The sequence below is a fragment of the Gorilla gorilla genome, chromosome 2 (genome assembly GCF_029281585.2).
Source record: "Gorilla gorilla gorilla isolate KB3781 chromosome 2, NHGRI_mGorGor1-v2.1_pri, whole genome shotgun sequence".
Taxonomy (NCBI): Eukaryota; Metazoa; Chordata; class Mammalia; order Primates; family Hominidae; genus Gorilla; species Gorilla gorilla.
In genome coordinates this window covers 57,134,698-57,148,805 of record NC_086017.1, presented here as the reverse complement: position 1 = coordinate 57,148,805, position 14,108 = coordinate 57,134,698, and the positions used below count along the sequence as shown (strand labels likewise).

At 45.9% G+C, this 14,108-nt stretch overlaps 1 protein-coding gene across 9 annotated transcripts in view; it reads left to right on the top strand.

Moving 5' to 3' along the window:
- Positions 1–14,108, top strand: part of KIF9 (kinesin family member 9) — a 51,578-nt gene that overhangs the window by 502 nt on the left and 36,968 nt on the right. For 4 of the 9 annotated variants that reach the window (XM_063703743.1, XM_019023377.4, XM_055382218.2 and 1 more), the window contains exons 2-5: positions 4,692–4,785; positions 6,570–6,735; positions 8,401–8,507; positions 10,605–10,829. In XM_063703743.1, the coding sequence (XP_063559813.1) occupies positions 4,692–4,785; positions 6,570–6,735; positions 8,401–8,507; positions 10,605–10,829 (592 nt within the window). Of the gene's footprint in view, positions 1–931; positions 1,176–2,748; positions 2,875–4,687; positions 4,786–6,569; positions 6,736–8,400; positions 8,508–10,604; positions 10,830–14,108 lie in introns of those variants that run through there. The other 5 variants (XM_031009883.3, XM_055382220.2, XM_063703742.1 and 2 more) reach the window with 5 other exon arrangements.

The window sequence follows — 14,108 nt, the reverse complement described above, 5'->3', positions numbered from 1 at the left end:
AAACCTCTCCAGAGAGGGACCGGAATGGGTCCAAAGCCCACTGCCGCCCAGGCTCCACGCGGGGGTCCGGCACATTGGGTGAGAAAAAGGAGAAAGTCTAGTTTTGCCTGCATCCTAGTCTTGTTCAGCCAAGGCCAGGTGCAGTTGGACCCAGTGTTTTGGATTCGGGTGTTGCTGCTGCCGCTACGGGTAGCTATGAGGGTTCCCCATGACAGCCCCTCATCTGGACGGGAGCACTGGAAGATAGGGACCCACCTGGTGCCTTCCACCCCACCAAACGCTCCCTTTCCTCTTGTCGAGTCTTCATGGCTGCTTGTTGCCAATTCTGTTCATTCCCACTAAAGACAAATGAGGAAACCTCGAGCGCCTTAACACAGAAGTCTCCTGGTGGCCATTCAGAGACTTGCTTTGTTATACCAGAAATATCAAAGGGTGGTTCCCCAAGGAGAGACATTCCCCACAAGGTCCTGAGGGAGAAAGGGAGGGGGCCGGGCGCCATGGCTCACGCCTGTAATCCTAGCACTTTGGGAGGCTGAGGTGAGCGGATTGCTTGAGCTCAGGAGTTCAAGACCAGCCTGGGCAACATGGCGAAACCCTGTCTCTACGAAAAACACAAAAATTACCCGGGCGTGGTGGTGCACGCCTGTAGTCCTAGCTACTTGCGGGGCTGAGGTGGGAGGATCGCTTGAACCCAGGATGTGGAGGCTACGGTGAACCGAGATTGTTTCACTGCACTCCAGCCTAGGTGACAGAGTGAGACCCTGTCACAAAAACAAATAAACAAAAACAAAAACAAAAAAAGTGTGTGGTGAGGTGCTGGATGTGGATTTTTGCACCTGGAAACCAAGTGTCCTCCTGGAAGGGCTGTGGGCTTGGGTTGGAGTTGTCATGGAAGGGGAGTGACATCATATGCCCCTTGGGACTCTCTCAGTAGTGACTGAAGATAGACCCACCTATGAAGATTCAGCTGCCCTCTGACTTCCAGCCATTACCATCACCAACCACCGCCATTTCCTGAACACCTACTCTGTGCTGGGCTCTGCCCTGGACATTGTGAGGGGATTCAAAAGAGATAAAAAGCACAATCCTTGCCTTCAAGCAGCTTGTAATTTAATTTTGGGAACTGAAACCCACTCAAATGAAGCGACGTAAGAATGGTAACAAGCAGTATTTCAGTAAGTGCAAGATGGCATGGGGTCCCTAAATGTTTGGGTGTTAAATGGCTGCTGAGTAGCAGGCTCACAAGACGGGTGTGCAAAGGAAGACTTAATGCAGGTGGATATGGCTCCTGGCCTGCTTGGAGCCATGGTGTCAGCATGGGGAGGGCCTTGGGAAGCATACATGGGGTGACTGCGTGTGCATGTGCATGTTGGCAAATAGCAGGGCAGAGAAGGGCCAGGCTCTGGAGGGAGAGTGATGCTTTTGCTTATTTGTTTTGTTTTGTTGAGACAGTCTCACGCTGTTGTCCAGGCTGGAGAGCAGTGGTGTGCCATCACTGCTCAAGTGATCCTCCTGCCTCAGCCTCCTGGGAAATTGGGACCACACGCATGCACCACCATACTTGGCAAATTTTTAAAATTTTTTGTAGAGACAAGGTCTTGCTGTGTTACCCAAGCTGGTTCCTAATTCCTGGCCTCAAGCGATCCTCCCACATTGGCCTCCCAAAGGCTGGGATTATAGGCGTGAGCCACCATGCCCAGCTGAGGTTGATGCTCTGAACTGGCCTGTGCTACTCTTGTGCAGGGGCTTCAGGGAGGGAGGCCTGGGCACCTGCTCCCAGAGCTCCCCTGCTTCTTCATGGTCCCTTTCGGAGCATACCCTGGATGGCATCTGAATTTCACTGGGCAGGAGAATGGGCCCTTGGATGTGAAGAGTGGTTCCCCGGTTCCCCAAGCTTTAGAAATTGAGTGTGAGGCTGAGGTGGGTGGATTGCTTGAACCCAGGAGTTTGAGACCAGCCTGGGCAACATGTTGAAACCCCATCTCTACAAAAATGCAAAACGTTAGCCGGGTGTGGTGACACACACCTGTCGTACCAGCTACTCTGGAGGTTGAGGTTGAGGTGGGAGGATTGCTTGAGCCTGGAAGACAGGCTGCAGTGAGCTGAAATCACACCAGTGCACTCCAGCCTGAGAGAGAGAGTGAGACTCTGTCTGAAATAAGTGTCTCAAAAATAATAAATAAATAAAATCTGGAATAACTTTTGTCAGGTAACACCCATTGGACCTCTGTTAGATAATTTTATATAAAATGACCCGCTGAGGTGGGCAGATCACGAGGTCAGGAGATCGAGACCATCCTGGCTAACACGGTGAAACCCCATCTCTACTAAAAATACAAAAAAATTGGCGGGGCTTGGTGGCGGGCGCCTGTAGTCCCAGCTACTCGGGAGGCTGAGGCAGGAGAATGGCGTGAACCTGGGGGGCGGAGCTTGCAGTGAGCTGAGATCGCGCCACTGCGCTCCAACCTGGGTGATAGAGCAAGACTCTGCCTCAAAAAAATAAAATAAAATAAAATAAAATGTTACCATTATTTAATGTACTTTTTAAAAAAGCAAGATAATCTAATTAAAAGTAGTCCCTGTTATACATGAGGGGTTTTTATGGTTAACATCTTAAAAGTTAGTTAGACTTTTTGATTTTTTTTTTTTTTTTGAGACTGAGCTTGCTCTGTCACCCAGGCTGGAGTGCAGTGGCATGACATTGGCTCACTGCAACCTCCACCCTCCAGATTCAAGCAATTCTCCTGTCTCAGCCTCCTGAGTAGCTGAGATTACAGGCGCTTGCCACTACACCCAGCTAATGTTTGTATTTTTTTTTAATGGAAACAGGGTTTCGTCATGTTGGCCAGGCTGGTCTTGAACTCCTAACCTCAGGTAATCTGCCATCCTCAGCCTCCCAAAGTGCTGAGATATGGTCTTACTCTGTCACCTAGGCTGGAGCGCAGTGGATGATCAAAGCTAACTGCAGCCTCAACTTCCCTAGGCTCAAGTGATCCTCCCACCTCAGCCTCCTGAGTAGCTGGGACTATAGGCATGCACCACCATGCCTGGTAATTTATTTATTTTATTTATTTATTCATTTATTTATTTTTTGGAGATGGAGTCCCTCTCTGTCGCCCAGGCTGAAGTGCAATGGCGCGATCTCAGCTCACTGCACCCTCCACGTCCCAGATTCAAGCGATTCTCCTGCCTCAGCCTTCTGAGTAGCTGGGATTACAGGCGTCTGCCACCACAACTAGCTAATTTTTGTATTTTTAGTAGAGATGGCGTTTCACCATGTTGGCCAGGCTGGTCTTGAACTCCTGACCTCAGGTAATCCACCTGCCTCGGCCTCCCAAAGTGCTGGGATTACTGGCCTGAGCCACCGCACCTGGCCGCCTGGCTAATTTTTGTATTCTTTGTAGAGATGGGTTTTCACCATGTTGCCCAGGCTGGTTTCAAACTCCTGGCCTCAAGGGATCTGCCCACCTCGGCCTCCCAAAGTGCTAAGATTATGGTATGAGCCATTGCACCCAGCCAAAAGTTAGTTTTTTTTTTAAAGCCAAGCCATGCGCCTGTAGTCTCAGCTACTTGGAAGGTTGAGATGGGAGAATCACTTGAGCTCAGAAGTTAAAGGCTAGCCTAGACAACATAAAGAAACCCTTGTCTCCAAAAATAAAACAATGAAATAAATGTTAATTTTTTTAAAAATATTGAACATCGGCTGGGTATGCCTGTAATCCCAGCACTTTGGAAGTCTAAGATAGGAGGATCACTTGAGGCTAGGAGTTCAAGACCAGCCTAGGCAACATAGTAAGACACCATCTCTGCAAAAAAAATGTAAGAAAACTAGCCGGGCACAGTGGTACGCACCTGTAGTCCCAGCTACTGGGGAGGCTGAGGCAGGAGGATCACTTAAGCCTGGGAGGTCAAGGCTGCATTGAGCCATGATAGCACCACTGCACTCCAACCTGGGTGACAGGATGAGACTCTGTCTCAAAAAAAAAAAAAAATGTATGTATATATGTCCTATGTCTTCCTTTATTTATACTACTATATATATGTATATGCACACACATACAGACACACACACACTGAAAGAAAATGATGAGAATATAGTTAGGTTTTAGGAGAGCAAGAGGAGGTAGGGGACTGTCTGTGATATTTTTTCTCAATATAGTAAGAGAAGAAAGAATATTTATTATGGACCAAATATATGTCTGGGTCATCTATTTCTGATCTAGTTAGTCTATTGGAGAAGAGGATGCTGTATCTGAAGCAAGATAAGTTAATGAAAAGAAAATTAGTTTTAATGTATTTCATAGTAAGTATTTTAGAAGAAAATATAATAAATGAAGGAAAGTATAAGTGGACTCATCATCTTAGTTGCAGAACACTTCTAGAAGTGACATCTAAGATTAGGCACTAAAGGAAGCATTCTTTTTACTTCGTATTTCAGTCTCTCTGGGGTCATTGGTGGAAAATGGCAAAGCAGTCTGTGAAGCAGAAAGTGCGTGTATTTGTTGAGCAGTGTCTTGTGGGTAGAACACTGAAATGCTGAGGGGTGAAAAGGAAAACTGGCTTTCAGGGAGAGAGGGAAAAATGGACTGCTCATCACTCTTTTCTGATCTTCTTAATGAATGACCCCTCTCCTCTACTTGTTATTTGATAATGACTACTCAAAATTTCATTGTTCCCTTCTTTTTAGCTAGAATGGGTACTAGGAAAAAAGTTCATGCATTTGTCCGTGTCAAACCCACCGATGACTTTGCTCATGAAATGATCAGATACGGAGATGACAAAAGAGTAAGTGCTATGTGTTTGCCTTCACCTGACTGGGCCTCTCTGTCCTACCTTGCTATAGTGTGACCGTATTTCCAAGCAACCTTTGAAGGACCAAGACAGAATTGGACAGGATCCAATGGACTCTAGAGCCCATCAAATCCAAACCACCCCCTCACAACACTGCTAATGAAGAAATTAATAAAATCCCATCTTTAATTGTCTTTTAATAATTTTACCTTTAATAAATTAATAAGTTTACCTTTACCCTTGTATCTGACACAGAAGAATTGACATTTGTTCACATTCATAAAGCTTTCTAATGATTGATCTGTCATTGTATAATCTCCCATGGGGTGCAGTAAGAATATCTTGAGTTCATTACTGTTTAGCTTATCAAAACAGCTGGAGAAATACTTACCAAGAGAAGTGGAAAGATATATCCGTCCCTATATCCTCACCCTGAGAATGCTTCTGAAGGCTTAGGACTGTGTGAGAGTGTTAGATATTTTCATTCAGCAAACAATTATGGGCCTACTCTGGGCAGCATTGAGACATTCTTCAAAGGAAAAATTCAAGGGCAAACTGCCCAAGCCTCATAGGTCCTAGCGGTCAGAAAAGAGCTCACATGCAGCCCTATCAAACGTGTCCTGCTGGACATGGTTTTCAGTGAACACAGAAGCACAGAGCATTTAATGTGTGAGTGGACTAAGTCTTTCTTTCTTTGTTTTTTTTTTTTTTTTGAGACAGAGTCCCACTCTGTTGCCCAGGCTGGAGTACAGTGGCACGATCTTGGCTCACTGCAACCTCCGCCTCCCAGGTTCAAGCGATCGTCCTGCCTCAGCCCTGCTAGTAGCTGGGATTACAGGCACTTGCCACCATGCCTGGCTAATTTTTGTATTTTTAGTAGAGACGGGGTTTCGCCATGTTGGCCAGGCTGGTCTCGAACTCCTGACCTCAGGTGATCCACCTGCCGCGGCCTCCCAAAGTGCTGGGATTACAGGCGTGAGCCACCACGCCCGGCCAAGTCTGTCTTTCTTCATCTTGATTTTTCTCTCTGTAGCCAGGTATAGCTCCTGCATTAGGGCAGTCAGTGTAAGATTTCAGCAAGAATCTTTACATCAGAAGTTCTCATCAAGAAGATTGGAATCTACCACTGACCTTACCCAGTATGTCCCTAAGCCAGCTGCTACCACAATGGCTTACTATGAAGGGGCATGCATCTAAAAATCTGCTGATGACACCCTCAATTTACTCTTAATTCCTATGTCTGAGAAGTCCATAGCCTTCTCTGTGGCTTTCATTTCATCATCACTCACTTTGGCTCATAGCGTGTGTGTGGAAGTAGATGTTCACCATAATGCAGAGCTGAGGGAGGCCTCACTGCCAGCAACCAGAGCAATGAGGCTGGAGCCCAGGCCTCTGTTACCAGGTTCACTATTCCCTCTGGCATAATTCAAGGCCTCCCTATGCTTACGGAATCTATCTAAAACTTCTTTAATAAGAACATGATAAATTTGACCTCATATCATAGGTGGGGAAACAAAGACAGCACCGTGTGAACTAGGGTTAGAGGTGCTAAAACTAGGAAGTGCTCCACTCTCCTGATCTTTCCACCTCCCTGCAGGAACTCTCTTCTCCCATCCCAAAGAATTCATCTGGAATATCAGCCCCTACGTGGGAGTCCCCGTTCATCCTACAGTTCATTTCCTCTGTTCCCTCCAGATTAGGCCTCAGCTATCAGTGATTTTTTTTATACCCATTTTTGAACAAATAACATTTTTTTCTTTCTCACTCTTTTTTCCTAGAGCATTGATATTCACTTAAAAAAAGACATTCGGAGAGGAGTCGTCAATAACCAACAGACAGACTGGTCGTTTAAGTTGGATGGAGTTCTTCACGATGCCTCCCAGGACTTGGTTTATGAGACAGTTGCAAAGGATGTGGTTTCTCAGGCCCTCGATGGCTATAATGGTAACTTAATTAACTGTTGTCTTATGTAAGAACCTGAGGAGTAAGAGATGCAAATATTTTATGGTGAATAAAATAAAAGCTCACTTACTATCATTTGTATGTTTGTCTGTCTGCATGTTCTTATGTTGCAAAACTTACTGTTTGCTTGTTGACATTGTGGGCATGGCTTGATCCAATGTCCTGGGATTCTACCTTCATAGGAAAATTAAAAGACTGTGGCTCTCTATAGGTCACAGGGGTTCAATTATCCTGTTTCAAATCTCAAGTATTAGTTTTGAAGATGCGTCTTTATGACAAATTTGATGGAGTCCAAACATTTGTCTCTCAGCTTCCTGCTAGGAGCTATTTTCATGTATTCTACCAACACAATCAATGTACAGTTGATATTCTAGTATAGGATTGTATAAAAGAATATGTCACAGTTTGTAGACTTTGCCATCTGGTGGCTGCTGACTAGGATGTTCCCTGTTCTGCAAGTTTAGGTTTTATATTTAAAAGTGCATTGAGTGTAGATGCTGTAATTTATCCTGAATGTGATACGTAGGTGTGGTCCCCACTGACTTAAGGAGGTTCTCTTTTGGTTTTCGTGATGCTCTGAGGGGATTGTGACCTTGAGGAGGTGAAGACCGAGGAACTAAGGCCCAGGGAGATGAATAGTCTTGAGCACTGGTGCTGTGGAACCACAGATGGGCTCTGATTTGCCACTGAAGTGACTCCTTCCTGTTCATTTGTGTTGGGTTAATAGACACCATTTCTGGCTCCAACTCAGATGCTGAATCAGGATCGCTTGTGTAAAACCTGCTACCAGTCCCAGGAACTAGAGTGTCTGTGTGACAAAGGCAAAAAATTTCCACAGCCCAGCATTGCCTGGGCAGATCTGCCATGTAAATGCCCATGGGCAGCCTGTGGGATGGGGTCTGGCTCAGGCTGCCCATGCTAAGGGGAAGAACAGATAGGAGCCGGAGCTCAGGGTGACTGCATGGTTTGTGTCCCGGAGCCTGGTGGTGATGGTAGACCTAAAGGATGTTGAGAAGTGCAATGAAAGTCTTTCCAGGGTGGGCAGTGGACCAGATCAGGGCCTGAACATGGTGGTACATTTCTGGAAGTGACATGGAACCAACTAGGAGCCCTGTTTCATCCTGCAGGAATTTGTAGTCTACAAAGAATTCTCACCCTTGACAGAAAATGCCCTTTCCACTCCATCTCTTCCTGGAGATTTTGAAAGCCCCTCTTTGCCTCTGTGGGGAAGTTGATGCCTCCTGCCAACCCTGAGACCCTGGCAGTTCATAGCTGTGCTAGAGAAGGGCTGGAGTCTAATGCTCCTATCTCCCTCCTCATCTTTTTAGGAAAAGTTCCAGTTCCTCTGTACGCTGAGATTCCCTGTCCTTCTCAGAAGCCCTAGGGCCGGATCATCTCTTGGTGGAGGGAACAGCAGAGCATTGTGGGGACCACAGATTCAGGGCAGATGTCCTTGTTTTGACCACTTTTGTCCCTGTTCCCCTGCCCACCCATCCTCTTCCATGGTGGAATTCCTGATGTTCTTGGCTGCTCCCACTGGCCATCTTCATGCAAAGGGCCCTGGCTGGCACCAGGCATGCTGGGAGAGGGGAGAGTTATCCTTGGAGCTATTTTCCTGGTTGTCACCGTGTTTTGAAATGTTTGCAGGCACCATCATGTGTTATGGGCAGACGGGAGCTGGCAAGACATACACCATGATGGGGGCAACTGAGAATTACAAGCACCGGGGGATCCTCCCTCGTGCCCTGCAGCAGGTAGAGAGTGGGCCCAAGGGTGGGATGCCACACAGGTTCCCTCTCTCTGCCATAGATGTTACTGACCCCGGGCCAGCTACTAGAGACAGTGGGGACCAGGCCTCAAAGGAGTTGCAGTGGATACTGGTACTGGAGACAACATACATAGGGCTCTGGAGTCAGTAGAGTCAGGGGCCTCAGGAAACCAGGAGGTTGGGTGTCAGACTCTGAGCCATACCCACACTGAGCCTGTTTCCTCATTTGGGAAGGAGGGAGTCAGGCATGCTAATCACCTCTTGCTGCTCCAATGGTCTGTGATCCTGTAATTAAGGATTTGGAGGTCCTAATCATTCTCTTTCCTGGTTTTAATGAGGGGCATATAGACCCTTGCAGAGCTTCCTTACTGGCCTACTCTGGCTTTTTTCACCACCACAGCCCCTGAAAGATCAAAAGCAAGAAGGAGGGCATGACTTGAGCTTTCAGGACTGTGTCAGCCCGGGGGGTCTCAATAGCATAACTGAAGATAAGACAGAAGGGCCTTCCTTTGGGCCCCACTAGCCTGGGTTCTGTAAGGACCCTCTTGTCGGAGGTAGGAGGCAAAAGCTGCCAAGAGGCAGCTTTACAGCCCTGTCCTATAAGAAGTGTTATATGACAGGATTTTTTGCAGCCCTGTCCTATAAGAAGTGTATACATTCCTCTAGTATGTGAACCATCCATGCTCCTGTTTTTGGAGCAATACCCTTAATATCCCACTGTCAAAGCTTCAGTATCTCAGCATCTTAGACTTTAGTAATCTAGCCCAGTGCCACTAATAGAAATATACTGTAAGTCACATGCAAATTTGAGTTTTCCAGTAACCACATTTAAAAAAGTAAAAATAAACAGATGAAATTAATTTTAATGATATATTTTATTTAACTAAATATATTTAAAATATTTCCGCATGTAATCAATATAAACTTATTGAGATAGTTTACATTCTTTTTCTCATACTAAGTCTTTGAAATCCAGTACATATTTTATACTTGGAGCACATTTCAGTTTAGGCGTAAATATTATCAGAAATGCTTGATCTGTATTTAGATTTCATAAAATGTTGAAAAAGTAGATTTACATACCCAAGTTGTTCCAGACATACTTAAAATTTACCAATAACTGAATTGCATCAGTTTTTAAATCTAACTGTAATTAAAATTACATAAAATTTAAAATTCAGTTCATTTGTACTAGCCACATTTTAGGTACTCAGCAGCCATCTGTAACTTGTGTCTACCATTTTGAACAAAACAGGTCTAAATTCTTAGAGGAAGGCAGGACCTCAGGAATTATCCCTTCCTTGATAAGCACTGGGGAGGGAATTAGGAGTTGAGAAGGCTGAGTTCTGGCTTTACTTCTACCCTTACTAGCTGAGTGACCATAGACAAATTATTTTATTTATTTATTTATTTATTTATTTATTTATTAGATGGAGTCTCACTGTCACCCAGGCTGGAGTGCAGTGGCACGATCTCATCTCACTACAAGCTCTGCGTCCTGGGTTCAAGAGATTCTCCTGCCTCAGCCTTCCGAGTCGCTGGGACTACAGGCGCACGCCACCACGCCCAGCTAATTTGTGTAATTTTAGTAGAGACAGGGTTTCACCATGTTGGCCAGGATTGTCTCGATCTCCTGACCTCGTGATCTGCCCACCTCCGCCTCCCAGAGTGCTGGGCTCACAGGTGTGAGCCACCACACCGGGCTGACAAATAATTTTATTTTGTAGTGCCTTCCACAAATACGTATTGCCCCTGCACTGCCTCAATCACAGAGATTTATATGTGGATGGAATTAAATAGATTTGAAAGAGGCATATAAATGATGAGACTCTAAAATAAGAAATCCTCACTCCAGAGTCCTTTCCACTCATTATGCCTCTACTTCGTGAGATGGTTCAAGTGTTAGCCAATCTGATGTCAAGCCTCAAAACACTACAAGATGATATTAAATATCACCCAATTCCTTTAGGACAAGAATTATTCTATACTTCTTGATGTTCCCTTCTGAGTTAGGAAGCCCCCCTTATGCTAGTTGGCTGTTGGAGTTCTGCTGTTGGTGACCGCTGTACAATCTGTCATCTAGGTTTTTAGGATGATCGAAGAACGCCCCACACATGCCATCACTGTGCGTATTTCCTACTTGGAAATCTATAATGAGAGCCTGTTTGATCTCCTGTCCACTCTGCCCTATGTTGGACCCTCAGTCACACCAATGACCATCGTGGAAAACCCTCAAGGAGTCTTCGTTAAGGGCTTGTCAGTTCACCTCACAAGTCAGGAGGAGGATGCATTCAGCCTCCTTTTTGAGGTGAGATAATAAAACCTGAGGGTTCCTTTCCTTCTCTCCCTCCCTGTCACCCTCCTTCTCAGCTTTTCTTTTTCTTTGTTCTTTTTCTTTTTCTTTTTTTGAGACAGGATCTTGGTTTTTCTCCAAGTCTGGAGTATACTGGCATGAACATGGCTCACTGCAGCCTCGACCTCCTGGGCTCAAGTGATCCTCCTGCCTCAGCCTCCCAAGTAGCTGGGACCACAGGCGCATGCTACCATGCCCACTTAATTTTTTTTTTTTTTTTTTTGTAGAGACAAGGTCTCACCATGTTGCCCAGGCTGGTCTTGAACTCCTGGGCTCAAGCGATCTTCCCGCCTCGGCCTCTCAAAGTGCAGGGATTACAGGCAAGCTACTGTGTCCAGCTAGTTTTTTACTTACTTTGATTATCAGAATGGAAATTAATATATGCACATTTAGCAAGTTCAGATAGTGCTGAAAAAAATATATAGGAACAAAAAAATTTTATTTCCTCTTCCTTTCCTGTTACATAAATAAAAAGAAAAAATGATTCATGCATAATCTGTTTTTTACATAAGGCAACAATAATGTATATTTTAGCTCATTTCCTTCCAGTCTTTTTTCCTGTGCAGCTTTTTCTTTACATAGTTGAAATGATTCTTATGTCCCTTTTTTCAGTTAAATTATGAGCTCTTGTATGGAAAAGAATAAGGCTGGGTGCAGTGGGTGATGCCTGTAATCCTAGCACTTTGGGAGGCTGAGGTGGGTGGATCACCTGAGATCAGGAGTTTGAGACCAGCCTGGCCAACATAGTGAAACCCCATCTCTACTAAAAATACAAAAAATTAGCTGGGTGTGGTGGCGGGTGCCTGTAATCCCAGCTACTAGGGAGGCTGAGGCAGGAGAATCACTTGAACCCGGGAGGCACTGGTTGCAGTGAGCCAAGATCGTACCATTGCACTCCAACCTGGGCAACAAGAGCAAAACTCCTTCTCAAAAAAAAAAAAAAAAAAAAAAGAAAAGAAAAAGAGGAAAATAAGAATTAGCATCCTTACTATACAAAAGCTCTTAGAGCCAGGTGCGGTGGCTCATGCCTGTAATCCCAGCACTTTGAGAGGCTGAGGTGGGTGGATCACCTGAGGTCAGGAGTTCGAGACCAGCTTAGCCAACATGGTGAAACCTCATCTCCACTAAAAATACAAAAATTAGGCTGGGCACGGTGGCTCATGCCTGTAATCCCAACACTTTGGGAGGCTGAGGCAGGCGGATCACAAGATCAGGAGATTGAGACCATCCTGGCCAACATGGTGAAACCCCGTCTCTACTACAAATACAAAAATTAGCTGGATGTGGTGGCGCTAACTCCCAACTACTCAGGAGGCTTAGGCAGGAGAATAGCTTGAACCTGGGAGGCGGAGTTTGCAGTGAGCTGAGATTGTGCCACTGCACTCCAGCCTGGCGACAGAGGGAGACTCCATCTCAAAAAAAAAAAAAAAAAAAAATTAGCTGAGAGTGGTGGTGGGCACCTGTAATCCCAGCTACTCGGGGGGCTGAGGCAGGAGAATTGCTTGAACTCAGGAGGCAGAGGCTGCAGTGAGCTGAGATTGTGCCATTGCACTCCAGCCTGGGCAACAGAGTAAGACTCCATCTCAAAAAAATAAAGGCTCTTAGAAACCAATCAAATGTGCTGGCACAGTGGCTCACGCCTGTAATTCCAGCACTTTGGGAGGCCAAGGTGGGTGGATTACTTGAGCTCATCAGTTCAAGACCAGCCTGGGCAACACAGTGAAACCCCATCTCTACCAAAAATACAAAAATTAGCCAGGCATGGGGGCGCATGCCTGTGGTCCCAGCTGCTTGGGAGGCTGAGGTGGGAGGATCACTTGAGCCCAGCAAGTAGAGGTTTCAGTAAGCTGAGATCATGCCACTGCACTCCAACCTGGGTAATAGAGCAACACTCTGTCTCAAAAACAAGAAAATAAATCAGTCAAGTGTATGTTATTCTTTTAGAAGTCATATAGGCTAGGAACTCTTTATTTTTTTATGCAAGTTCTTGCTATGTTGCCCAGGCAATGGGCACCTGTGCAATGGCTATTCACAGGCATGATCATAGTGCCTTCTCACAACATAGCAACTTACTTCCTCAACGTCAATAGCAGGATCTTTTTTAAAGGGCCAGAAAGACAAGGCAAGGCCAGGCGTGGTGTCTCACACCTGTAATCCCAGAGCTTTGGGAGGCCGGGGCAGGCGGATCACTGGAAGTCAGGAGTTCAAGACCGGCCTGGCCAACATGGTGAAACCCCCTCTCTATTAAAAGTACAGAAAAAGAAAGAAAGACAAGGCAAGAGGGTACTTCAGAAGGGGGACTGAAGAGTAAAGGTGAATGACCTGCTGTGGTGGCTCATGCCTGTAATCCCAGCACTTTGGGAGGCTAAGGCAGGAGGATTGCTTGAGCTCAGGAGTTTAAGACCAGCCTGAGCAACATGGCGAAACCCTGTCTCTACAAAAAAATATAAAAAATTAGCCTGGCATGGTGGCCTGTACCTGTGATTTTAGCTACCTGGGAGGCTGAGGTAGGAGGATCACTTGAGCCCGGGAGGCAGAGGTTGCAGTGAGCCAACATCACGCCGCTGCACTTCAGCCTGGGCAACAGAGTGAGAATGATCTCAAAAAAAAAAAAAAAAAAAAAAAGAAGAAGAAAAATGAAGTGACCCCTTATATTCTTGGTGAGTGTCACTGGATTTGTAGAACAGGCCTGACCACAGACTATATAGCCTCACTACTATAAGCTATAGAGGTATGGCCACAGGAGTCTGCTAGGCTTGCTCCACAGCCTCAGGCCTTCCCTCTTCAGCAGGTGCTCTCCTCTCCCCAGGGGGGCTGTCCCCCACCCTCACTTTGGGGCTTGTTCATAGCACTTCTCATCAGCATTTAAGGAGACATCAGTCTATCCCTCAAGGACCTTTTTCTCCGAGAACAGCCATTTCCACCACACCACCACCCTGTCTCTACAAAAAATTCCTTTTTAAGTATATTCTGGTCATAAGGCCTCCTCCTGTAAATTAGAGGTAAGGGCCTACTGTCCCTTTAAAAATACAAATTACTAGGTCAGGCACAGTGGCTCATGCCTGTAATCCCAGCACTGTAGCAGGCCGAGGTGGGCAGATCTCTTGAACTCATAAGTTCCAGACCAGCCTGGGCACATGGTGAAACACTGTCTCTACAAAAAATACAAAAATTAGCCAGGTGTGGTAGTGCACACTTGTAGTCCCAGCTACTCAGGAAGCCGAGGTGGGAGGA